General features: G+C 36.0%; 1 protein-coding gene across 1 annotated transcript in view; it reads left to right on the forward strand.

Annotated features, from left to right (window-relative positions):
* MOXD1 (monooxygenase DBH like 1) overlaps nt 1–27,970 on the forward strand; it is an 87,387-nt gene that overhangs the window by 17,611 nt on the left and 41,806 nt on the right. Inside the window, exons 2-4 of the mRNA XM_032407851.1 lie at nt 3,604–3,750; nt 5,382–5,549; nt 5,671–5,754. Of these exons, the coding sequence (XP_032263742.1) occupies nt 3,604–3,750; nt 5,382–5,549; nt 5,671–5,754 (399 nt within the window). The remainder of the gene's footprint in view (nt 1–3,603; nt 3,751–5,381; nt 5,550–5,670; nt 5,755–27,970) is intronic.

Genomic DNA, 27,970 nt, shown 5'->3' on the forward strand with positions numbered 1-27,970 from the left:
AGAGTATCTGTTTTCATTAATAAATTTTGCTGGTCTGTGTCTTTCAAACTTTGCCTGTTTATCATCTAAATTATCCAAGTTTCTTACATCTAGGTGTGCATATTATTAACCTTTTAATGTCTGTAGGGTCTAATGTAATATTTCCCTTTTATTTCATTTACATCTAGTTGGTTTCTACTTGTCCCATCTGCTCTTTGTTTTATATTTCTCTTCTCTTCTGCTTTCTTTTAGATTAGTATTTTTTATGAGTCCAAAAAATGAATATTATTTGGGATAGAAAGAAGGCAAGATGTGAGCTGTCATGTATCATAACTGAAATTCTCTTAAAGTGAGATGCATGATCATAAGCTGAGGGTGGGGAAATGTTGGCATCTTAAATAGAGAAGGTTAGAATATTTGTCTCGGGAGGCCTCCTGAGAAAATAGTAAGAGATTAACATGTGGATTTCTAAGCATTAGGAAGGGCCAGCTCAAGTAAACATGTAACTGATAATACTATCTTGATAGCTGGGCTATGCTAGGCTCAAATCTGAAGACATGTATCAAAATAGGCCTTAAGAACTGGAAAATTTGGAGAAAATATAATGGAATTACGGTGGTGCTTAGGACATTTCACATTTCAGTCATAATAAAATCCATTCATGTTTCCCTTCATAAGTTTGAAGATATCAGCATCTTTTAGACAATCATATTTTGCCAGGACTCTTGAGCTTTGACTTAACTGGCAGCTCTCTTTTCACAATCTTGAACACTCAGCAGTTTACGTAGGGTAGACGTGCTCGAGACGTGTTCACTTCAGGGAGACCTGAGTGAAGTTTCTCTCATTTTCTCATAGCTAAGTTATCTGAAAAGCCAGAAAAAGGTGGAATAGCTGAAAGAAATTGTTATTGGTGAGTGGAAATAGAAGGAATGGAAAGTTGGCGGGCCAGCTGGATATTCTGTGGGACTAACGGGTTTGGAAACATATTTGCAAGACCAGGATAATTATTCTACTCTTCAAACTGATTGCATTTTGTGTTGTATTCTTTTGGTTTGTAAAAACTGTGATTGCTTGAATTGTGTAGTGAAATGTGAACTCAGTATAGAGGCACAGTTTATCCTAATCCCTCGCTGTCTATAGACATTATTATTTCATCTACGCATTGAAAATCTGTGTGATCAAAAGTGGGAAAATCACAATATGACAGGAATATTTCATTTGAATTGTTTTCACTGTTACAACCAGTTCTCAGAATAAATTTTTTGACAGCCCCCAACTTTAGCAGTAGAAAAAGTAATGTTTTATGTAAAAAACCAACCAAACAAACAAAACAAACCAACAAACCTTAATGTAGATATTTATTCGTAGACAGAAAAATATAAACTAACCCATACTTTTCCTGCAGTGGGCACTACGGTGTATAACAGTGGAGAAGGATACAGACTTGAGTCAGACTGTCTGGTTTTAAACACTGGCTTTTCTACTTACCAGCTGTGTGATCCTAGACAAGATGCTTAACCTTCTTTTTTAAAAGATTTTTAATTAATTAATTAATTTTTGAGGGAGAGAGAGAGAGCATAAGTGAGGGAAGAAGCAGAGGTAGAAGCAGAATCCCTGCTGAGCAGGGAGCCTGATTCAGGACTTGATCCTAGAACCATATGGGACTAGATCCTAGGACCCCGGGATCATGACCTGAGCAGACGGCAGCCGCTTAACCAACTGAGCCACCCAGACATCCAAGATGCTTAACCTTCTTATGCTTTAGTGTCTTTGTCTGTGAAATAGGAAAACAGTTTTGTCTCATAGACCTGATGTGAAGGTGAAAATGAGTTAATGCATGTATTAATACATGCTTAAACTGGGTCTGGTGCATGGAATGTACTCAGTGAGTTGTAGTTGTCACCAGGGTGAAAAAAGATTAGTTAGGCTCTGTGCATCACCAATAATGGGTCTGAGCAAATATCTGAATGTCAAATTTACACATACTTGATAGCTACCTTAAAAAGGTACTAGGAATAAAAATGCCAAATGCCATCCATTTGAGTGTGACATTTACAATTTAAGTTTTTTCCTGGTATACTTTATGTATGTATGTATGTATGTATGTATGTATGTATGTGTGTATTTATTTTGCTAAGCATGGCAATTATTTATTTATTTATTTTGCTAAGCATGGCAATCATTTCCTCAAATGTAATTTTAGGGAAAAAAATAAACAGAATGAAAATTATGTATTATTATGTAATTTTGATGTTAGTAAAAATAATTGTACTTATGTTTCAGTATGCATTTTCTAAATCAGCCATTTGTGGATTTTTAAAAATAAAATATCATCATGTACAGAAAGGCCAGTACAATTAAGGCAAATTTTGTGTCTTCTATAAGTGATGAAAATTAGCACCATGAGTTTTATAATATAGTAATGTATTAGTAAGGGCCAAGTGGTAGTATAGTAGGCGAATGGTAAAATATAGCAAGTAAATGGCATGTGGTCTAGGGAAATATTTTGGATAAAAACTAAACTACATTGCAAAAGGGGAAAGGAAATTAGCATTAAATTGGCAATAACCATTATAGGCAATTTCCCCCCCTATACTGTTTCATTTCTTTATCTTTCAAAATCCATAAAATAGGTATGTATTAACCCCATTTTACTAATGTTAGAACAAAAGCTCACAGAGTTTGACTTCAACAATTCTCCAAGGCTATTTAGGGGTAGAGCTAGGGGTCGGTCAGGTCCTCGCCATTTGATTTCAAAGCCCATGGCCTCTCCATTGCATTTGTCTGCCTCCCAGAAGTGATCTGTATACCATTGATCAAGTTTAGTACAAAAATCATAGCTGATCCATAAAACAAAATTTCCCCAGTTTTTCAATATCTTGTAATTGAACGAGTTTCATTTCTTTCCATACTTTTCCATTGCATTTCATTTTAATAAGCATTTGCTACTAAAACACATACTGAAATGACCCGTAACTTCGGGGTTAACAGTGGAAAAAGTGCTTACCTTAGGTTGGTTCTATCTTTGTCATAAACTAGTCAATTCACTTTGGAGCCAGCCGTTTCACAGTGTGGAAGTTCCTCTTTTCATTTGTATAATGGAGGAAAAGTACTAGGTGATCTTGAATGTCTGTTTATTCCATCTCTTTCAATGCTCTATGATACTGAGAAATCCTCTCTACTAACTCCACCCTTTGATACTTAACTCCATTGAAATACTTCTTCTCTTCAAGACTCCTGACTCTGTCTCCTCCAGGAAGTTTTCTTTGATCATTTCAACTGGAAGTGCTCATTCCCTCTTAGAATCCTTACTCCTCTTTGGCATTCCCATGTAGCCTGCGATATATTTTAGATACAGAATTATCTTCTCTACCATGTGGTAATTGTAAATCCATATCACATTTTCCCGAAGGGCCAGAAGTTCAAATACGGACCACTTTCATAGGGAACTGATTTCCTAGTTGGGATACTCCAACTCCTTGAAAATTCCCAGGACTTTAAAAATGACTATAGATGCAGGATTTTGTAAAAAGCAAACCCAGATTCAGTTTTTTAAGGTCTTATAAATATTCCTAATCTCTGAATCTGGGATGTCCTAATTTTTCTTTTCCATATTTTCCACAGGATTATTTTACAAATGCAAATAGAGAGTTGAAAAAAGATGCTCAGCAAGATTACCACCTGGAATATGCCATGGAAAATAGTACCCACACAGTAGTTGAATTTACCAGAGAACTGCATACATGTGACATGAATGACAAGAGTATAACGGTAAGGAGTCGATGAAAGAATACATACATGAATATGTTGTTCGTTTACGGTTGTGAAACACTTTGTAGAATGAAAGGAACAAATATTTACCTTTGAAAACAAAGTCACACAGTCTGTTTTAGGATATCTTTGAAATCTTTTTAGAAGCCACAAAAATCTAAGACTATATATTTCAAGAAAGGCAATTTTTGTGTGACTCTCACATTTTCAAGGGCCATTTAAAATGAGTATGATTTTATCTGTAAGATTTCCAGCTTTTTCTCTATAAAGTTTGAGAATACACAATAGATAAAGGTTGGAAAAAATGTATTACACAAGAAGGAATGATGATACTGAATATCAGGGTATAATTCATCTGATTTGTGACTGGTTCATTTTTGTAAATTTCTAAAATTGAGATGAATAGTAGATTGATTAAAATTGCCTACTGACATGTTATACAAGATTTCTTATTGTCAGACTTCATGGAAACATTAATATCTTTATGCATATGCAAATTAAATATTTAGACAGTATATAATTCATGTGGTACTTGGGAAGTTTCCATGAATTTCTTGGATCGATTTTATTTTGTATAGATCAATCAAATTATCTTTTTTATTTGATAAATCAAAGCTTTAAAAATGGGATGTAAAAATCTGAAGCAGTTTTGATTAACATTCAGCATAAAGAGTAAAAGAGGAAGGAAAAAAACACATGCAAAGACATGGATCACTTTTTATGTAATATACAGTGCAATTATACTTTAATTGGAAAAATAATTATAGTCATTTGACTTATTAAGAAAGAATATAGCTTTTAAAATAAATAGCTTTTGCTTTATTATTTATTTTCAAAGTTCTTATTACAAAGATCTGGCAGACACCTTGATCTGTGGGAGGACTGAACAACTTCTTTATAACTCAGCAAGCCCTCCCCCTGCTCCAGCATCCCTTGGGCAATCTCTCTTGCTTCCTAAATGGAAACCAATTTCACCTGACAGTACTTTCCCTAGTTGGGATACCCTAGTCCCTTGGAAATTCCGAGGATTCATGAATGACTGAAGCTAGATTCTAGGATAATAAACCCCAAATCAGAAATTCCTCCTGTGTTTGCACTTTCTGTCAATTCATACACGTCACTGGGCTAGTGCTTGGGAAAAATCTATTATGAACGTAAAGGTGCTGACCCGGAAAGTCATTTTAATTTTCATTCTGCTTATTTTTTTTCCCTAAAATGTTGCATAGCATTAAAACAGGTTTTAATTTTCTAGAATCCTTGCGTCTTAACAAGAATATTTGCTTGGTAACCATGAGTTGCTAGTTTGCAGACCTAGCGTGACGATGATTTACTGCTGCCATGTGCACGAAAGCATAACCACCGGGTCCGTTGCTCTTTGCTCTCTCTTGGAAGACATAATCTTGCATGCTGAGAGAGATCGTCTCTTCCAAAAAGAAACTCGTCTATTTGGATACTTAATGATTTAATCAAATTGACACAATTAATGCTAGAGACCATACTGAGGGCTCCAAATGTCATTATTCTCTTTTCTTCACGTCTCTATCCGGCTTTCAGTAGAGTTCTCTAAACTCAGCTCAGTGGTAAGGATGGTGCTCTCATGAGACATAATGATGCCCCTGTCTGATCACCAGGAGAGCACTGTGAGAGTGATCTGGGCTTACCATCATGAAGATGTGGGCGAAGCCGGCCCCAAGTACCATGACTCCAATCGTGGCACTAAGAGTCTACGGCTGTTGAATCCTGAGAAAACCAACGTGTTGTCTACAGCCATACCATACTTTGACCTGGTGAATCAGGACGTAAGTTTTTTCAGGTTTTTATGATTGGAAGGGTGGGTTTCTTGAAAGCATGTGAGAGTTTTTACTTACATGCTGTTTAACCGTGTGACTTTGTGTCCCCCTCCCCTTTTTATTAAGACAGGTCCCCATCCCAAACAAAGGTACGACCTATTGGTGCCAAATGTTTAAGATCCCTGTGTTCCAGGAAAAGCATCATGTAATAAAGGTATGTGACTCACTCACAGGCTAAATTTAATGTGTATGAATGGAGGAAAAATTGTTATTAAAATGAAAATGACTAAAAGAATAGAAATGATTTTCAAGTATGTGAAAGTTATTTCAAGAACAAAGAACTGGCTTATCTGACTCACACCCTATCTTAGGAGTCACTGAATTTAGAGAGAAATCTTGGATTATAGCTAGGATTTTTGGTTTTTGTCTCCTAATTTTACTTTTTAAGGTAAAAGTTTTGGGATGCATTTGAACACTGCTAGTTATTTCTTTTTTCTTTTTTAAAAAAGATTTTATTTATTTATTTTGGAGAGAGAAAGAGAGCACGCATGCATGCATGTGCACACAGGGTGAGGCAGGGAGGAGCAGGGGGGCAGGGAAAGGGAGGGGAAAAGAATCTCAAGCCAACTCCATGCTCGATGGAGAGCCTGACGGCGGGCTCAGTCTCTCGACCCTGAGATCATGACCTGAGCCAAAATCAAGTCAGGCTCTTAACCAAGTGAGCCACCCAGGCGCCCCAACACTAGTTATTTCTTAGGCAACACTGTAGAGTTGGAATTGCTGGAGTTGCCATTTAAATAATACATTTGCATATCAATAAATTATATACAGGAAGATTACATTCCCCACCACTATTGTTTGAAAATGTCTGCTTCATTGTAAATATTGGATGTTGTCAAAAAAACATTTTTATAGTGATTTTTTGAAAATAGGAAAACAGGAAAATTAGTGGATTCCCACAGAATTAAAAAATTCAGAATTGGGTAAGAAAGAAGCCCTGTTTGCCTATGGCCTATAATTCCCTCCCACCTCTACCAGGAATAGTGTCCCAAAACTTTTGCATCTAGTTAGTGAATGAACAAGTATTTTTAAGGAATTACGTGTCCTTGGCTCTGTGCTAGAAACTGTTTGGTAGTTCCACAGAGGCTGAATATATAATCCATGCGTTCAAAGAACCTATAGTAAGAATGTAGGAAAAGTATCCTAGACACAGGAAAGAATAAGATAGAATGCAATCATGCATACAAATACTCTAAACATTCAGAAGGCCGACGTCATCAGCGTTTTGTCAGCCCCCAGACTATTTAACAAAGCAGTGTGGATGTGAGAAAGGAGCAAACTTGTAGATACTAGAATCCAGAAGGAAGTACATAGATCGACTCACAGGTTGTCTCTTGAGCTAACTATGTGCTCTCAGGTAAGTAGCGCTGGGGTAATGCCCTGGCTTCTTCGTCTGTAAAAGGTGGTCCCATCATAACACTGTCCCTACTAACCTCAAAACATTTTGGCAGAGATGGAAACACTGAGTACATTCTATAAAGTGACTTAAATTTGTTAATCTCTAATATATTTGTCTAGAGGCACAGAGCTGCCTTTTATTCATACACATGATTCATAACTACTTACACAGACAAGAGGAACAGTTTGAGGGAATGTTTATTGAATTATTAAGTAGTTCTAAATATTTGTAGAGTATTTCTGTAATCAGAAGACTTACCAGCAATGAGACTTCGAATGAGCCACTTATCTCTCTGCAATGTTATTTTCTGTTTCTCGCATGTGCCTTAATACCATGCCTACGGCCTTCCCTTATGCCAGTGAAAAGCCTTTATCAGGGAAGTGAATGGTGTATTTATATATACTATGTGTCATGTAGTACTTTGTGTCATTTACAGTAAATTTAATGGGAACTCAGCTTAAGGGACAAATGTAAAAAACTACAGGGTCAGAAATGAAAGCAAATGTTTCACAAAATGTGTCCCTGGTTCATTTTTCAGCAAATGTTAATTGATAGGATATGATGTCCTTAACCACTTACATCAATGCATTTTTATTCTTCATTGTTATTAATGTTAATAATTAAGTCAAATGAAAGAAAATATTTGCTCTTAAAGGGAGTCAGTATATGTCCTAACTCTCTATGTAGGAAACTTACTTGGTATCCCATCTAAGAATTTTCCATTGCATGCTTATCATAGTAATAGTCAGATATGTGGGCATGTATTAAGTATTTGGAGTTCTATTAAACGATGAAAGTTCTTTACTCCTAGCAAGAGGGGATTTGAGGGAGAGGGTGTGGTTATACAAAATTTGGGTGCTGCAAAGGAGAGGGGTGGTGGCTGGAATTTAAAATTCTATTATTACTTAAGAATACCACTTATAGAATAGATTCCTGAGCTTGTTGTTAAACCCTAAAATGTTTTAAAAGTCGTTAAGTATTATGAAACATGTTACTCAGAAATGAACCTAAGTAGGATAATATACAAAAAGAGAAGGGGTACCTGGCTGGCTGAGTCGGTAGAGCATTGTGACTCTTGATCTCTGGGCTGTGAGTTCAAGCCCCACGTTCGGTGTAGAGATTACTTAAAAATAAAATGTTAAAAAGGAAAAAACGAGAGAAGAGAAAGCTTTACTTAGAAAATAAATTCAAAATATTTAGGTTATAAAAATAGGGGCACCTGGATGGCTCAGTCGGTTAAGCGACTGATTTCAGCTCAGGTCATGATCTCAGGTTCCTGGGATGAAGCCCTGCCTCGGTTCCCTGCTCAGCGGAGAGTCAACTTGAGGATTCTTTCTCTCCATCTGCCCCTCCCCCAACTTGCTCTCTCTCTCTCTTTCTCTCTCTCAAATAAATAAATAAAACTTTAAAAATAAAGATTGTAAAAATAATTCAGGTTGTATATGTTTTGAGACAGTCTTAAAAAAGTTTTAATTTGTGGCTTATGCCAGTTTACAATAAAATTTTAATACGTTTCTACAGTAGAATTCATAGATCTAAAACTTACCTTAAGAAATTACCTAATTTCCATCCTCTTTTCCTTAGCAGAGATGATTTCTAGTAATTTAAGAAAAATATATCTTCTTTTCATAGAATCAAAGACTCCTGTGTTTTGGCTATTGTAGACATTGCTGCTATAAACATTGGGGTGCAGGTGCCCCTTCGGATCACCACATTTGTATCTTTGGGGTAAATACCCAGTAGTGCAATTGCTGGGTTATAGGGTAGCTCTATTTTCAAAAAAAAATTTAAAAAAAACAAAAAAAACCAAAGACTCCTGTGTTTTGAAAAGCCATGAGCTAGGTACTTGTCCTTATTCCTTATTTTGTGTCCCACAGATCACTGGATCAAAAAGCCTCAGTTCTTCTCTGATACAAAAAACAAAAAGTACTTTCTCAGAAAAAAGAACATTGCTTTTATATTGTATTATATTATGTGTCATTTGCAGCGAGTTTTAAGAACATATTGATAACAGTAATATTGTGACAAATCAATTTTTTTGTCTGGACTCTTATTTCAAACAAAGAAAAGTGTGTAATTGCACTTTAAATGTTAATAGTACTGCCCAATATACATTTCGCAGTTGTAATAACTATAAAACTAAGCAGATAAATAAAATATATCAGTGGCTGTTTATGAATATATTTAATGTAAATGATGAAAATTAAAAATATTAATTACATTTTAATTTAAATTTTAATCATGTAATGATAAAAGTAATTTACTACCGAAAATATGAAATAAAGTAAATAGTTTCTAAAATTATAAACTAACAAAGGTAAATAATTTCTAAAAGTATAAATGAACAAAGGTCAATAATTTCATCTGCAGGAGTAATGGGATTGTGATAAAAATTATTGGTGGTTTCAATTCACTTGTGATTCCAATTTATTGATTTGTGTTTTGATTTTTGTGAAAAATGTTTAAAATTGTGATTTGAAAATATTTGTATTGTCAGATGACAGCATATCACACTAGAAGACAGATAAGGAGATTATACAAAGAAAACTCTTAGTAATTTATATTAAAACCACACTTCTCATGTGAGACCACCTCTGTGACTCTCGAGACCCACTGTCCAGCCCATGTCGCCCTATTTGAATATGACCCTATTTAAGCTTTGCCAAATAAGTAACTTTATCTTAAATTTAAATTTTTGGGAGAAAGTGATTCTTTCTACTCTCTTTAGTCAATAGTGATATCATAATCACCTGCTAGTAACAATTGGATATGCTCTACTAGAAGCTGGAGTTATCAGTTGGTTTAACACACTGGTTTTGGGGTCTTTCTTTGTTTTTGTTTTTGTTTTTTTGGAGCTTTTATTGCCAGAGAATTCTCTCATTGATAAACGGAACTCCTAACTCCTCCATTTAAACATGATCTATCTTATTTGATTTAATAAACAATTGTTGATGGCCTATTATGTTAAAGAGGAGAAAAAAGAAAAACAGCCAGGCTGACTCATCATCCTGTAGCCATCTGGCCTTAAAGGCCCACCTTTTTAATAGGGCGACAGTAAGCCTCGTGGTCTCGTAGGTGGGTTCTGTGCTATGATGGGCAAAATCTGGAGGCTTTCATTCCATTATTAGTCACTTATCCATGGGAAAGTTATTTGTCACCAACAGCTCCATTTTATCATTTAAATTCTAATGGTACCTTCCTTATGGGATTATTTGGACTGAAAGTTATGTAGCAGTTAAAAAATTTTTATTACCACTTAGCACAGTATCTGACACATAGAAAACTCTTAACAAACCCAACTATTATCAGGCCTTTTTAAATTTTTTTTTCAATGTTGCTGTCTGAATGACTTTTCACTGAAAACTGCTGTTTAGTGAGGAGACCCAGAAAAGGAAAGAGCGTCATGCTAAAAGGTTGACCATTGCTGAGTGTTAAGAGAGGATTACCTTTACTTCTTGTGTGACCTCTGGCAAATTATTTACTTCCTTGTGCCTCAGTTTTCTTATCTGGAAAATGGGCATAATAGGTCTCACCTAATAGGTGAGTGAATTAAAGGAATTTATCATAGGTATTTAGAACAATGCCTGGCACATACTGTTTGTTAAATAAGTAACTAAATAAAATTATGTAGATCACTAGCAATACACAGTTGCTAATCTGTCAATCATCTTGTTTGGTTTCTGGGTTGCTGAGGGATCTCAAACCAGTCAACCCTTTCTAAACAGTCAGAATTCCAAATAAAACCCAGATTGTCCTTCATTTCATTTAGGGAAGCCACCTTGAAAACTTTCTGTTGTAGAGAAATGTAAAGTTGAGATAAACAAAACACTATCATCATTTTGTTCATCAACAGATGCAGAAGGGAGATGCTCTGCTGTATACTGGCTACTGAACAAAACATCTTTCTTGACATGATATTAGATGTTGCTGTTCTTTTCCATAGGTGCCATTCATAAATCTGAACGATTTAATTTGGGGGAATGCTTCCTAGGACAAGAAAATCTAAGAATAATTGACACCGAATGACCATGAAATGTTCTTGAAGCCAGAGTACTGTATAGCCATGAAATAATCATTCACAAATTGATTTCCTGTCCTTGACACATGGCATGAACATTTGGGTTTATGTCCCATGTTAAATAAACATTGCTGGTCAGCTTCCCTGTTATGTTTATTTCTCTTCCTCCTCTTCCTTCTTCTTCCTCCTCTCCTCCTCCCCTTCCTCCTCTTCCTGCTCCTCCTCCTTTCCTCCTCCCCTCTCCTCCCCATCCTCCTCCCCCTCCTACTCCTTCTCCTTCTTCTTCTTCCTCTCCTCCTCTTCCTCCTTCCTCTTCCTCTCCTCCTCCTTCTTCTAAATTAAAGGACACCATCACACGGGAAACTTTAGCATTAACATATTTGGAAATGTCAAGTGTGATAGAGGATTTCTATTTCTGAAAATGTGTAAGACTTCTAGGTTAAATTTAGTAAGTTGTAAGAATTTTCAGTGTCAAACTACATGACTTGACATCTATTAGAATGATCTCTTCTTTGTCAGTATATCTTTTTTTTTGCCTCTGAAATGATATTTCAAAATATATTTTCATTGATGATTTTTCTTCCCTGATGGAAATAGCATTTTGGTTTGTCTTCAGGATGCATTTCCAAATATGCTCTAGTTCTCATTCTTTTTTCATGTGCTCACCTTCAGTTTCACTTCATTAGGTGGGAGACTAGCAGGTTTTTGCTATTGACTATTGACTGAATGGTTGTATTTTCACCCAATTACGTCCAACTTTCTTGAACTTTTTTGGCTTACCAATGTTTCCCTTTGTCTTTTTACCAATTTAACCATATCTCCTAAAGGTAAATCTTTGGATATTTAGCTATATCTATTTAGTATGTTGAAAGGAATTAACTTTGAAAGTATGTCTTCTGTGAAAATACTTTCCATTCCTTTTAAATACTTGGCAGCACTATATTTGGTTATTAAATTCTTAATACCAGCGCATTACCCCGGCACCTGTGCGTCTTGTCACCCATTGACAAAATGGAAAATTCTTTATCTTCTAGAAAAATTATACCGTAAAATCATAAGAATCCTCTTCTTTAGGAATTTGTCATCCAAAGTTTATAAATGCCAAAATAATGTTATATATATATGTATATTTCAGTGTATCTGAAATTTTATATATCTCTCATCCACTAGAAGAGATGAAAATACTTGGCCATTTACTGTGGCTGAAATTATAACTTTGTACAGAAAAAAGTGGGTAGAACTCTGTGCCTAACAATAATGAGTTGACTCAAATTAGCACATTTGAAAGATTGCTGTCTTAGATTAGTCAGTGTTGCAAAGTTCCTTTCTAGATCTTCTTGAGTTACATCTACTTGACAGAAACATTGGAGATTCTCTAGCTACTTGGGTGTTCTTAATAGCCACTTGAGAATACAAGGTAATTGAATTCACTTTGAAAGCATGTCTTTTCATGGAAGTGATTTATTGCTAACTCTGTCACTAATTAGCTTTCTGACCTTAGAGAAAGTACTTAACCTCTCCCTGGTCCTCAAATTCCTTGTCTGTACGATAAAGGGATTGGACCCGATGATTTCAAATGGCTCTTTTTACTTCTAAATATCTATGACTTGCTAAACCTAAAAGAACTATGTGCTGGGGTTTGGATGCCCTGTGGTCTAAATTGTGGATACTCTTGCTTCTCACCATCCCTAGGCTTGCTGGGTTAAGAATGCTTAGGACCCTACTGCTTCCCTTGAAGTTTAAAGGCCCCTTTCTTTAGTCCCTTGGGCCTGGGCTCTCCTAGCATGTATTTTGAAACCTAGATTCCCATCTGTAAATAGAGATAATAGTACTTGTCTCAAATGATAACTACAATTATCAAATGAAATAATATTCATGGAGTTCTTTTATCTTTGGCATATATTGGATAGCTCATAAATACTAGCTATATTTCCAATTTACATTGGATTTCAGATACCTCTAAATCTTGGAAATAACCTAAATGAAATGAATCTAAGTAAATAAATAAGTAAATAAATCTAAATCTTGGACATAATGTCAGTTTTAAATAAGGATAGAAATTAAGAGTACCATTGTGTGAGCAAAGCTTACAGTTTGGTACAGTGCATAGTAGAGACTCTGGAGATAGGGAGGAGTTGTATTCTAACTCTGCTTTTCATTAGCTTGATGACCTTGAGCAAGCTTAACTTTCAGAGTTTACATCTTTGCTTGTAAAGTACGGAAAATAATTTCCAGTGAAGATGAAATGAATACAAGTGAAAACACCTGTTGCATAAAAGGCTCGTAATTGCTCATTTTCCTCTCGATGGGGATTATAGAGATGGACGACTCAGACTTCATCTAGTACTTTCTCATACTTATCAGGGCTGCACTGAAACCTTGGTAGGAAGTCAGTTTCTATTTTATTTTGAAGAAAAGATTCCCTGGGAATTAGATTTCATAGCTTAGCTTCCATTATTCTAACCCAAATGAAATTTAAGCTAATTTCCTCCTGTTCTTGTCTAAGTAAGGATAAAAGCCAGCTGGTGACTATCCGCTGGGAAATTTTCTTTCACATTCTTAGGTCACCCATTAGCCTTCCATTCTGTGACCTTAAATAATACCATTTTCAACAGGCAGAAAAAGATATTTATTTTTCTTTGTTGCTCTTCTACCACCTAACTCTACTCCCAATCTAGTACATTTTTCTAAAGTAGTCTAAAAGGTTGGACAACAAAACTGAAAAGCATTAGCACATTTAATTGATAATTATTGACTATTAAAAATCAGTAAATAAGTTAATGAACAACCCTTTTATCGAAAGCACTAAATCTGTGCTAAGATATTTATGTTGGATTCTAGGTATTGATGGCAAAATAGGTGTAAGAAGAAATATGGTAATATGTAGATAAGAGTGACTTTTTGTAGGGAGGTATGCGGGTAATACACTTACCTATTTTTTAGTATTTTAAATCCATTTTCTGGTTAGATTTTTCACAGCCTCCCACAAGGTAAGTTGAATTAGCACCACTTTCCAGATGAACACACCGAGGCATAGCTGCGTAAGTAACTTGCTTAACACTATTATACAAATTCTGTGATGCAGAGCCAAGACCAAGCCCAGATCTCCATAGCAAAATTAGTGGACCTTTCTCTCTACAATTCTACTAACCCAAGCCTTCTAGCTGATATATGCTGCAATGAAAAATCATTTGGGTGAGAGACGTCTAACAGCTTACATCCAGTCACAGGTCCGTTGAGTCCGTTTCTCAGAGCCAAGGCTAATTTTGAATCCTATAGGATCAGTGCAGAGACCAAAGGCTACAAGAGCAAATTCCATCAGAACCTTCCAGAGATACCAGTTCAAAGGTCCTGGGAGCTGACTTAGACATAGTTGTGTGGCATTTGAGCACACAGAACTCTGCTGTTTCACGCTTGAGGTTTGGAAATACTCATTAACAGGAAATGACACATATAAAGTATCACTTGTGATTTGGGAAGTCATTTAAATAAGACTAGAGTCAAAATGATTAGGTGAAAGTTTATGCATATGCCTATAAAAAGGCACAGAATGTTAAATCTCTGAGATGATGTTAGGGAGAAAGGAATTGGAAAAAAATTTCATTGAAAAGAGAGTAGCCTACTAATCTATGGGACACATCTTGTAGCATAAGGATCATTGGGAGCAAGACCATAACCTTCTGTTTAAGCTGAGTTACAGTCCTCTTGGGAGTGAAGTGAAAATAATGGTAATGACCTATTTTATTCCCCTTCACTGTAACGGTCTATGAGAAGGGACTTGTGGGAAGAAACAATAACATTTAAATTTGGAAGTTTAATTTATGGCAAAACACCCAGAGGAAAGTTCCCTAAAACCAAGAAGAGCTATGTTATTGGAGAAAGAACTAGAAGTACTGGCATCTCAGCATGGCCCAAGAGCCAGAGCGAGAGCACTGGTTCTAATCCCGCACTAATCATTGGTCAGCGGAAGTTAATGCCGCTGCGCTATGGGGCGTCTCCAGAGATTAATTCATGTTAATAACACAATTCAAAGACTATCAATCTGTGTAACTGAGAGGTTGTTCTAAGCGATCTTTAGTCCTTAAAATTCTAGGACTTTAGTTAAATATTGGAATTAACAAAACTGGAAACTTATAAAATAAATTTATAAACTTGATACATGTATAACATTTACAAAATAAACTGTAATAAAAGGTTGTCCTAAAAAGTTATAAAAGAAATAAAGAGAAGTTTTATGTGTGTTCCCAGAGGAACATATATTAGCCAATGTTAGTTTGGTGTCTGTTTTCAATGTAAAAAATTACACACTTATCAAAACAGGATCATCCATTGTTTCCTTTTTGATGCAACAATGAATTTTTCCCTAGTTTTTATGAATGGGACTTTTAGGAATGAGCAGGAAAACATTGCATATGTGGTAGAATCTCACTTTAAATAAATGAGATATCTACTATTTGAGTTTATAAAACTCATAAATCAGAGGTCAGTTTTAGATAATCCTAATCAAGTTATAAAAGACTGCGTAGTTGTGTTCTTTGAATTATCAAGCCTCTTTTGGTGTGTTTAAAATGAATGTGTTTCTACACATAAAAGTTTAATAATATATTTATTTTATAAAGAAAAATATTACTCTCACATATCAAAAACATTATGTTTGAATCTTGCTTCATTGAGTCATTATATTTTTCTTGATTCATAATCTAGGATGAATCATCTGAATAGAATCTTTAGGAATGGAGCCCAGGCCCTTATGTTGGTGGGTGGTTGTTGCTATCATTTGGAAAAGTTCCCCAAGTGATCTTGATACAAACTCCTTGATTAGGAATCATTGTTTCATATTTATTAAAACTTCCCAGGAGACTGAGAAAGACTGTATTTAGGTTCTATTTTATAGCACCTAGTAAAATGTTCTTCATGTTAAGTAGCATCAATAGCCATTTTTATAGTAATACACTGTTTTATTCAACAAATATCCTAAAAGCTGAACACATAGCTCACATCTACTATCGAAATACACTGCTAGTTGTCTGCACATGAAAAAGATTTAAGCAGTTATGGTTTTGAGATAGGCCATTCCTTATGCATTGCATATTTCTTCATGGATGCAGAGACGCAAAAACACCAGCTGTTTCCTGGAACCACAGCTGACTTTCATTATAAAATTTCAACATGAACTAATTCAGATATAAGGGATACTTTCTTCTATGAAGGGAAAAGATTTATGACCTAGTGAAATATATACATCGAAGTTAACTCTATACATTAACGTTTATAAGGTAATGGCCCCACTTTAGAAACTATATACTGAAGGGCAACCTTGCTGACTCTAAATGCATTCCATTACCAATAAAGAGAGATATGGTTATCACTGAAATCTCACTGAATTGTTGTATGTGGAACTTTAAATATTAAGTAAGAGCAAGACCAAGTAAATAACAATTAGTGATCATGTAAATACTCCCCATAGCCTCTCGGCTTTTAGCTTGGCCTAAGGAAGTCCTGAGAGTATAGGAGAGGCCCTTGGTGGTATGTTTCAGAAATCAGTGCACTTGATACACTATATATCTTAACCAGCGGGATACATCCCTTTGCAATACCCTCCCAACAACGAAGAAGAATCAATGAGTGTCTAATGAGTGCCTGCTTTGGACAGCACTCAAGACTATATCTTTTAGCAGATATAAGGCAATATAAGATGTAGTCTTTCACCCCAAGGACCCCCCGCCAGTCCAGATGGGGAGAAGATATGGACCCCTGAATAACAGAGAAACCCTAAAACTGGCAAGCGAACGCTGCTGTCAAAGTATATAGTATAGGTGAAAGAAAGGAGTGAAGGTTTGGGCACCATCTCCTACTGTATGGAAAGAATAATTTGGGGAAAATACAACTAAATGGATCTTAGGGAGGTAGGGAAGTGTGGTGAGAATGACTAGGACACAACCTCTCTGTTCACGTGCTTAAGCACCAAAATAAAATCAGATGATGAGAAAACACTTATTGAGAGCACTGTACATTTCATGGATCACCAATTGTCAGAAAAAACCTAGGAAGTAGGTAGTAGTATTATTCTCATTTTACAGAGGAGGAAACCAGAGCCCAGAGAAGTTAAGTAACTTGCCCATTGTTGATAAGTTTCCTGTTTGTATATTTCCCTCCCCCTTCCTCACCCCCAGGAAGACGGCATATTTTTAAAATAAATGTGTATGAGCACTTTTGCTAGTTTAGCCTCAAAACATGAATTCTAGGTTTGCAGAAAGCAGTAGTCATTGACTAAAAAGTAAGACTTGCTTCCGTGTTAGAGTTCCCAAGTATTACACAATTGTCTGTGCGGAAGCTCCATCTGGTCCCACATGTGGCAAAGAACACTTGATGCTTCAACCAACATCTATCTGCACGTGCTAGAGCCAACTCACAGCTGCTGGCTAAAGTTTAAATCCGTTGTATAGTTATGTCAGATTAGAATGCAGAAACTTTGCAGTTACTTGTTGTCAGGGTAACTGCATTTTCTGATCAGAGAATGCCTTAATCGTACCAAAGCCCCTAGTGTGAAATGCTGAAAGGGACTGCAGTCTGTGGCCTTTAGTACCTAAATGGGGTCACTGGTTTTTATCTTGAATGATACCATTGTGTAGCCTTATCCCCAGACATTGAACTTACCAGTTTTACTTAATGTTAAAACTCTGGCAAGTTGCGTCATAGTCTCCAAAATAGAAACCAAGGCTACCTCTTAACTGCACGGTATGCATGTAACTATTTAGTTCTTTAAAGAAAAGCTGCAGGCAGTTCTTCAGAAGAGATTGATGGCCTTTCAATTCTTGTGGAAATGAGGGGGGTCTTCCTTAGAGCTGTAGTCACTGGAGAGTGATTTGACTGTTGAGTTTGTTGGAAGTCCGTCCCCTTGTCAATGTCAGTTACGTGTTCTTAGTATTTGAAAGGTATCTAATGTGTGTGAGTTTCTTCATAGAAGTTTGTATCATTTAGTTTTTCATTTTATTGGACCATGAGCCTAATAAAGATCTCTGGAGAGAATTTACTGATGGCCCAAGATTTGAAAAAATATTGCCTTAAGAGCACCCCGAAAGACATTTTACGGAATAATTTATTTCTTCTTCAGCTTGAATTAATAGTCACATGAAATTCATATGTGATATGATATGCCCTGAAAAGAGATCACAACCATTAAATTTTATCCTTTATCGTTGGAAAACATTTTATTTTATTTTGCAGAAAATGAAGTCTAGTGGAAAGAAGCTGCCTTTCTCAACCAGTTAGGTAACTGAAACCAGGATTCAGATTTAGGTCATCAGTATTATAATTATTAAACTTTTTCACTTTCTAAAATCATCTTTATAAATAAAATTGGGTATTTTTGCCATAATAGCTATTTTTTTAAAGATTTTATTTACTTATTTGACAGAGAGTACAAGCAGGGGGAGTGGCAGGCAAAGGGAGAGGGAGAAGCAGGCTCCCCACTGAGCAGGGAGCCCCATGTGGGGCTTGATCCCAGGACCCTGGGATTATGACCTGAGCCAAAGGCAGATGCTTAACTGACTGAGCCACCCAGGTGCCCCATAATAGCTATTTTAACTTCATGACTTCAAGGCAAAATTACTCCTTTTGGATGGAAACTGAACACCGGTGTTTCATCATCATCAGTAGTATGGCCTATTATTGGATATGCCCCACGGCTTTTCTCTTACCTTTTATGATCTTGGTAACACTACAAACCCATATGTAAAATGGAAAGAGCAGTTCCTACCTTCTCAAAATTACTCTGAAAATGCTTTAAAAATATTGAATTTTAGGGCCTGGGTGGCTCAGTTAGTTAAGCGGCCAACCCGTCATTTCAGCTCAGGTCGTGATCTCAGGGTCATGAGATCGAGCCCCACATCAGGCTCCATGCTCAGTGGGGAGCCTGCTTCTCCCTCTCCCTTTGCCTGTCACTTCCCCTGCTTGTGCTCTCTGTCAAAAAAGTAAATAAAATCTTAAAAAAATAGCTATTATGGGAAAAATACCCCATTTTATTTATAAAGATGATTTTAGAAAGTGGAAAATTTTAATAATTACAATACTGATGACCTAAATCTGAATCCTGGGAGTCTGCTTGAGATTCTCTTTCCCTCTGCCTCTGCCCCTCCCACACATGCACGTGCTCTCTCTCTAAAATAAATAAATATATCTATAAAAATATATAGAATTTTAGAAAACAAATTATTTGTTGATTACCCATTATGTAACGGACACTGTGCTTTACTTCTTACTTACGCCAGTTTGCAGATTGGGAAACTGAGGCTCAGAAAAAATAGATGTCCTGCCTAATGTCACAGAGTAGTATTATAAGACGTCATTTAGGGGTGCCTGGGTGGCTCAGTCGGTTAAGCGTCTGCTTTCAGGTCAGGTCGTGATACCAGGGTCCTGGGATCGAGCCCCGCATGGGGCTCCTTGCTCAGTGGGGTGTCTGCTTCTCCCTCTTCCTGAGCTCTCTCCCCCCTGCATGTGCTCTCTCACTCTCTCTGTCAAATAAATAAATAAAATCTTAAAAAAAAAAGACATCATTCACTTAGTCTAGCGGTGGGAATTTGCACAATGCATTTAATTTTTATGTTTCTAAATTTGGAGGTCCCTGTCTTCCTGGTCACTTAGAGCTGGTTTCAAATCCTGGCTCATTTACCACTTATATGATCTTGGGTAATTTATTTTTTATTTATTTATTTTTTTTAAAGATTTTATTTATTTATTTGACAGAGAGAGAGAGAGAGCGAGAGCAGGAACACAAGCAGGGGGAGTGGCAGAGGGAGAAGCAGGCTTCCTGCCGAGCAGGGAGCCCGATGCGGGGCTCGATCCCAGGACCCTGGGATCATGACCTGAGCTGAAGGCAGACGCTTAACGACTGAGCCACCCAGGCACCCCCATCTTGGGTAATTTAAATAGAACTCTAAATCTCAGTTTCTTCACTGGTGAAATGGAGATCCTACCTGTTCACAAGATTGCTGGGAAAATTATCCGAAGATGTTTATAAAGCACCTGAAGCATGGTGGATGAGAAATACTATCCTTCTACTGTCACTTTTTGTTTACTCTGACTCTCTACACATTCTGTTTGCTTTGGGCAACATTTTATTTCGTCGTTGGAGAAAATGAAAAGTCTATCGAGAAAACTCTGCCTTTCTCATCCAGTTAATTAATTGAAACTGGAATTCAAATTTAGGGCATAAATCCCAAATTGCTACATTTCTTTTCCAACATATGAAATATAAAACAATTTCAGAGTAAAAAAATATACCCAAGATTTGCATCCTTTTCTGCAGTCATCTTTTAATAATCTATAATGAAATAATTTTTAGAGCTTTGGAAAAGCAGACTCCCAGGATTCAGATTTAGGTCATCAGTATTGTAATTATTGAAAGCTTTGGAAAAGATGTAATTATCCAGTAATTTAGAGAAGTTGTGAAACTCATTTTGATTTCATTTTTGAGGCATTAAAAAGGGAAAGCCTTGAAATACATTTGTTTATATCCAATTGGATTTCATATGGTACATTAGTTTTTTATAACATGGCTTTCTCTATTTCTACTATCTTTGCTTTTTATTTCTATATTCACTTTCAAGATAAATCCTAGTTCTTTTAAGAATGAACCTGCCAGATACATTTTATTTGTTATGTAAGGCAAGCTCTTATTGCAAGAGGTTGTAAGATTTACAACTGATTAAATTTGTAAGGTTAGAGAACTAAGTTCTTTTTTTTAAATGATAAACAGGAAATGTCAGTACTGAGTAATATTTTCCACTCATATAGCAAATAAAATTTTCCAACAGATTGTTGGTTCAGTCACAGTATTTCAAAGTATATTTATTCCAAGTTGCTAAAAGATATTTTATGAAATGATCTATTTGTTCTTCAGCTTGAATTAATAATCATGAAATTCCTATGTGATATGAGGTGCTCCTTTCATGATCCTGAAAAGATATCACCAGTGTTAAATTTTTATCCCTCATTGTTTGAAAGTTTAGGGAGTTTGTACTGTACACTGTTTTTTAAGAGAACACTTAGGGGGCACCTGGGTGGCTCAGTCGGTTAAGCGTCTGCCTTCAGCTCAAGTTATGATCATATGGTCCTGGGATCGAGCCCGGCATGGGGTTCCCTGCTCAGTGAGGACTCTGCTTCTCCCTCTCCCTCTTCCCCTCCCCGCTTCTTGTGCACACACTCTCTCTCTGTCAAATAAATAAATAAAATCTTTTAAAAAAGAGAGAGAGAATGCTTAGATTTTTTCTCCTTTTTAAATAAATTTTGTATGAAGTCTATGTCTACCTGCACTGACTTGACATAAAATTTGAAAACTGCATTTAATAAAATGACTTGTTCCTTTTTATTATTATTTAAAGGCTGGGAATTAAACAAAAAGTATTATATAATGTGTATTTATTTCATTTTTAATGTAATATATACTTGTTACAGCAAGAAAAACACTGAAGTATATAATAGTGGTGATGTCCTCCTTTCTCCAAATTCCAGTTTGTAGGTAACCATTTATTTGTGTCCTTCTATAACTTTATGTGCAAGAAAACACAAAATTATATAGGATTTTCTTGAATTAATCACCCTTCTTTTTTTAAATGAAAGGAGGATCACTGTACATATTGCTTTGAAATTTGCTTTTCCAAGTTACCACCCATACCATTGCAGGTTAAAATATAATAAACACATTTATTTTAATATTTGCACAGTGAAATCCCCTCATATGTATAAACCATAACTTTTGCAGCCATTTACATTTGATTCACATTCAAGGTGACTTAATTTTTTTGCTGCTGTAAACAATGTTTAAATAAATATTCTTTTATGTATATCCTTAGTGGTTTCATTTCTGTAGGATAGATTCCTAAATGCATTGAGTTAAGGTTACAGGCATTCCAATTTTTAATATATTTGTCAGATTACTTTCTAAAATTCACACACTGGCAATGTGTGCATATTCCCTCTCAAGACTGAATATTGCAGTCTTTTAAATTTATTGGCTACTGATAGGTGAAAACTGATATTTATGATTGTTTCAATTTGTTTTTCTCAGACTACCAGTGAGACTGATGCTCTTTTTATTTAAATTTCCTCTTCAGTGAATTTGCTGTTCAACCAATTCATTTTAAAAAATCCTTTTATTGAATTACATACATAAAAATTCACAAACACTAGTATACAGCTCATTGGATTTTCATAAGGTGAACTAACTCATGGAATCAGAATGAGGATCAAGAAATGGAACACTACCGGTCCACCAAAAGTGGCCCCAAGACCCCTTCCAGGTACTCCCTCTCTCTGGACATAACCACTATTCTGACTGCGACCATTTTTACCTGTTTTGAACTTTATGAGCTTTAGACTCTTTCGTGTCTTGCTTCTTTTGCTCAATACGATGTGTGAGTGAGCCATGCTTTTGTGTGTAGAAAATAATGGGTTCATTTTCATCTTTTTATAGAGTTTCATTATCTGAATATAACAGAATTTTTTATTCATTTTGTATCAGTTCTGTGCACCAAACTACCCCAAAATTCAAAGGCTTTAAGTAAATACACACTTATTGTAGTTTATAGATGAAACAGGGAGTTCTTCTGTTTAGTCTGTAAGCAGCTTGGGTTATGTAGGCAGTACATTAATGGTGGCTGGGCTTTCTCCTATGGTGGGGAGTCAGCTATTTGTAGGCTGGTCTAGGAGGCCTCAGATGGGAAGCGGGGTGTCCTTAATAGAATGTATCATATTCTCCAGAAGTCTAGATTGAGCTTGTTCAGATGGTTGTGGCAAGATTCCAAGTGAGAAAATAGAAACTCTAAGGCCGTTTGAGGCCTGGCCTTGGGAATGGCACACCATTACTCTTGCCCCAAGAAACAGTTCTAACCTAGCTACAAGACAGTTTTTCATAATAGTTCATTCTTTTTATTGCTGGATAGCATTCCTTTGTATGGGTATAGCACAATTGGTTTATCCGTATTCACTAGATGGATATTTGTGTTGTTTTCTTTTTTTTTTTTAAAGATTTTATTTATTTATTTGACAGAGAGAGACACAGCGAGAGAGGGAACACAAGCAGGGGGAGTGGGAGAGGGAGAAGCAGGCTTCCCGCTGAGCAGGGAGCCCGATGCGGGGCTCGATCCCAGGACCCTGAGATCATGACCTGAGCCGAAGGCAGACGCTTAACGACTGAGCCACCCAGGCGCCCCTTGTGTTGTTTTCATTTGGGGACTATGACAAATAAAGCTGTTATGAACATTTGTATACAACTGTTTTCATGAACATATGTTTTCTTTTCTCTTGGATGTGTACCTAAGAGTGGAAGGACTGGGTCATATGGTATGCAATATGTTTAATATTTTTAAGAGCCGTCAAACTGTTTCCCAAAGTGTTGCACTATTTTACATTGCCAGCAATAAGGTATGACTGTTTCAGGTGCTCCACATCCTCAGCATCACTTGGAATAGTCACTCTTACAATTCTAGCTGTTCTAATAGTTGTATCTCATTGTGGTTTAAATTTGCATTTCCCTAATAACCAAGGATGTTGAATACCTTTTCCATGTGCTAATTTGCCATTCGTATATTTTCTTTGGTGAGCTGCCTCTTCAAATCTTTGTCCATTTTTAAAATTTGATGTTTGTTTTCTTATTATTAAGACTTGAATATGCTTTAATATCCTGGATACAATTTGTTTACCACATATTTGATTTGCAAATATTTTCTCTTAATCTATGGTTTGTCTTTTCTCACTTAACAGTGTTTTTGAATAATAGAAGTTCTTAATTTTGGTAAAGGCTCGTCTATTTTTTTTTTTTTTATGATTATGCTTTTGGTGTTGTAACTAAGAAATTTTTGCCTAACTCTAGGTCACGAATATTTTCTTATTTGATTTCTGTAAGCAGTGTTTTTAGTTTTTAGTGCAGAGGTCTTACCAATTTTGTCAAATTTATTCCTAAGTATCTAATATTTTTGATGCTACTTTAGATGGCATTTACCTCCAAATTTCATTTTCTGTTTGTTACCAATGTGTACAAATGATTTTTATATGTGGAACTTGTGTCCCTTAAACATGCTAAACTCACCTACTAGTTCTAGCTGAATTGTTAGAATTCCGTTGGATTTTCTACATGCATCATCATGCCGTTTCAGAATAAAGACAGTTTTACTTCTTCCTTTCTGATCTGATGCCTTTTCTTCTTTCTTTGTAAAAATTTCGTCTGGGGGCGCCTGGGGGGTTCAGTCAGTTAAGCATCTGCCTTCGGCTCAGGTCATGATCCTGGAGTCCTGGGATCAAGCCCTGCGTTGGGCTCCCCACTCAGTGGGAGAGTCTGTTTCTTCATCTGCCTCCGCTCCCCACCTTGTGCTCTCTCTCTCTCACTTTCTCTCTCAAATAAATAAAATCTTTAAAAATAATAAATAAATAAATAAATAAATAAATAAATAAATAAATAAAAATTTCATCTGTATTGCACTATATAAAACTTCCACTGTAATGTTGAATAGAAATGGTGAGAGTGGATTCCTTGTTTGTTCCTTCCCTTAGGGTGAAAGTATTCAGTCTTCCATCATTACGTAAGCTGTTAGTTATAGGCTTTTCTGTCACTCCCCTCATACCGTGACTCCAATTGTCAGTATATCAGGCTGTTTCTAGTTGTCCCACAACTCACTTAAAATTCATTTTCTTAGTCTGTTTTTATTTTGGATAGTTTTATTACTCTATCTTCAAATTTGCCAATCTTTGCTTTTTTATTATCTACTCTGCTCTTAATACTATACACTGTATTTTTCACCTCAGTCATTGTAGTTTTAATCTCTGAAAGTCAGATTTGAGTATTTAAAAAATATCTTCTCTAGCATGTCTCTACTTAACATATTCAGTCTTTGATCTATCTTCTGGAACGTATGAAATACAGTTAAAATACCTCTTTTAATGTCCCTGTCTACTATTTCTCTTATCTGCATGAGTTCTGTTTAGTTTGGTTTGAGTTTTGTCATTATGGGTTTTATTTTTCTGGTTCTTTGTATGACTAGTAACATTTGATTGGATGCCAGACATTTTTAATTTACTTTATTGATGCTGGATATGTCTGTATTTCTAGAAATATTTTTGAGCTTTGTTCTGGGATGTAGTTAAGTTACTTGAAATCAGGCCTTTTGGGTCTTATTTTTAAGCTTTGTTAGATACTCATTTTACCCACTGCAAGGCAAACCCTTCTGAGTACTGTACCTAATGCTGTGTGAATGACAAGATTTTCCACCCTACTGGGGAAAGGCTCTATTCTCTGCACTGTGATATTTCTGTCATTGTTTCATCTAATCTTTTAGAATAATTTTCACCTGGTCTTGGGTAGGATTTTTTAGGGTGATTTTTACCTATATAAGAGGATCAGTGCTCAGTAACGTACTTGAGGTGGACCTTATGTAGATGTCCCGAGTTATCTCTCTGTGCATATCTTTCCTCTCCCATGTTATATTCTGTCAACTGTAACCTACTTGGCCTCCTTGGAATTCCAATTTGATGTCCTCAACTCAAGGAGAACGCTGGGTTCTGCCTGAGTTTCACTTTTCTGTGCAATAGCTTAGAAACTCTCTCTGTACAGTCATCTGAGGAAATCATAGGACTGACCTTGAGTGACCAGAGATCACTCTCCTTCTCTGCGTGATGTCCACTGCCTAGAGACAATGCTCAACATCATTCCTTCTTAAGAAACTGCAAAATAAAACCACACTGGGATACTACCTATATGAATCATCATATGAAAATTAAAGAGTTGGAAAGATGGGGAGTAACTGGAGCTCTAATATACTGCAGATGGGCATAGAAAGTGGTACAACCACTTTGAAAAATCATTTGGCAGTTTCTTAAATCATTAAACATACATTATCATAGATTCTGGCTATTCTGCTATTATTAGCTAAGTAGCTAAGAGTAATGAAACATATGGCCATACAAAGACTCATATAAAGAAATTAAATTTCTTTAAAACAGCCAAGAAATAGAAACAATCTAAATGTGTATTAATAAGTGAATGGATAAACAAATTGTGGTACATAAATACAATGGAACACTACTCCACAATTAAAAAGAATGAACTATTGGTACATAAAACCAACATAGATTAATCTGAAAATAATTATGCTGAGTGAAAGAAGCCAGGAAAAAATGAGTAGATATAATATGATTTTAATTTTCATAAAATTCCAAAAAATGCAAGTCATCTATAATGACATGAAGCTGTTGAGCACTGTCCGGGGATGAGAATGAAGCAACGAGGGAAGACAATGAGGGATTGCCAAGGAGTATGCGGAAACTTTTGGGGATAATAGTATATGCATTATCTCAATTGTGGTGATGGTTTTATGAGTATGTCCATAGGTCAAAACTTAATAAATTTTATACTTTAAATGTATGCAGCTTAGTGTATGTCAAATTATGCCTTAATAAAAGTGAAAGAAATGTGGTCTTGGAGAAGTTTGAGGTCAGAATGATATTTTCACATTCAGTAATTCTTCCTTAAATTGCTTCTTTTTTGTTTTTTAATATGTTATTTAACTCATCCATAGAGTTTTAAATTTCAATTATTTGTTTATTTCTAGAAATTCTATTTTGTTCCTTTTTCAAATACGCTGATTCAATCTTTTTCTTCCTCATCTTTCCAAGCCCATCTTTTATTTTTTAAAACATTTAAATATACTAAATAACATTTTAAAAAATGAAATATACATAGTTATTTTCTATTTTATGCTTAATAATTCCAATGACTCAAGTCCTTGGGAATCTAAATGTGTTGTGGATAGTTTGTTTCCCCAAGTGTTTGTTAAGTTTTGCCAAGTTAATGTAATCCATGGAAATCACAAGGTAGTGGATGAGGGAATGCTCCCTCCAGGAATTATTATATTTGTATTTGCTTTTGTCAGCGCCAGGGGATGGCAACCCATGAGGGATCCTTTATTTTCTTGGTTTGGAATTTCCCCAACCATACAGGACTATAAATTTGAATCCTACTGTCCTGTGAGGGTGGACATCTGTTTACACATCTCCAGGGGAGAATATTGTTATTATTTTCTTCTACCCATGTCTTAGTCAGCTCAGGCTACCATAACAAAATACCATAGGCAGGTAAACAACAGAAATTTATTTCTCACAGTTGTGGAGGCCAAGATCAAGGTACTGGCAGGTAGGTTTCATTCTGAGGCCTCTTTGGGCATGTAGACAGCTACCATTTCACTGTGGGCCCATATGACCTCTTCCTTGTGTAAGCATGGGGTAAGGAGGGGGAGGACAGCAAGCTCTCTGGTGTCTTTTATGAGGGCATTAAACCCATCATGAGCGCCTCACCCTCATGACCTCAACCAACCCTAATTACTTCCCAAAGACCCCATCTTCAAGTACCATCTCATTAGAAGTTAAGGTTCAACATATAAATTTGAGGAGGGGGGCATGCAAAAACATTTGGTCCATAATCATCCAGAACTGTAGCAGAGACAGACGAGTTTTTTCATTGGCTGCCTTTGTTAGTAGTTAGATTTTTTCTAGTCCACCATTTTACTGGATTAGTATGAGCTTAGAGGGTTTAGATTCTATGTTTAAATGAAGGGTGCGGGGGGAGAGGTATATGTCAAGTTCGGTCCCGCATCATTTGATTATCCTATCCTGTTACCATTGTTCCTTGAGACTCTAGGATCATAGTATGACATATGTTCCCACAGGAGCCTTAGTTTCTGTTTTTATCACTCTGATTTCGACTTTATATTCTTTTTCTTTTACCTTTGGGAAATCCTCCTTAATTTCTTACTGAGCTTATCAATACATTTCAAGACACATTTGTTTTAAGTTTTGGGAATCCAGATGTCTTCCAACTGAGAGGTGTTCTGAACATTTAGTTCTCCTACTAGAAGCTCAAGTTCTGGTGAATACAATTCAGTTTTGCCAGATTCAGGATGAGAA

Source organism: Phoca vitulina, unplaced genomic scaffold (assembly GCF_004348235.1).
Source record: "Phoca vitulina isolate PV1807 unplaced genomic scaffold, GSC_HSeal_1.0 scaffold9, whole genome shotgun sequence".
Taxonomy (NCBI): Eukaryota; Metazoa; Chordata; class Mammalia; order Carnivora; family Phocidae; genus Phoca; species Phoca vitulina.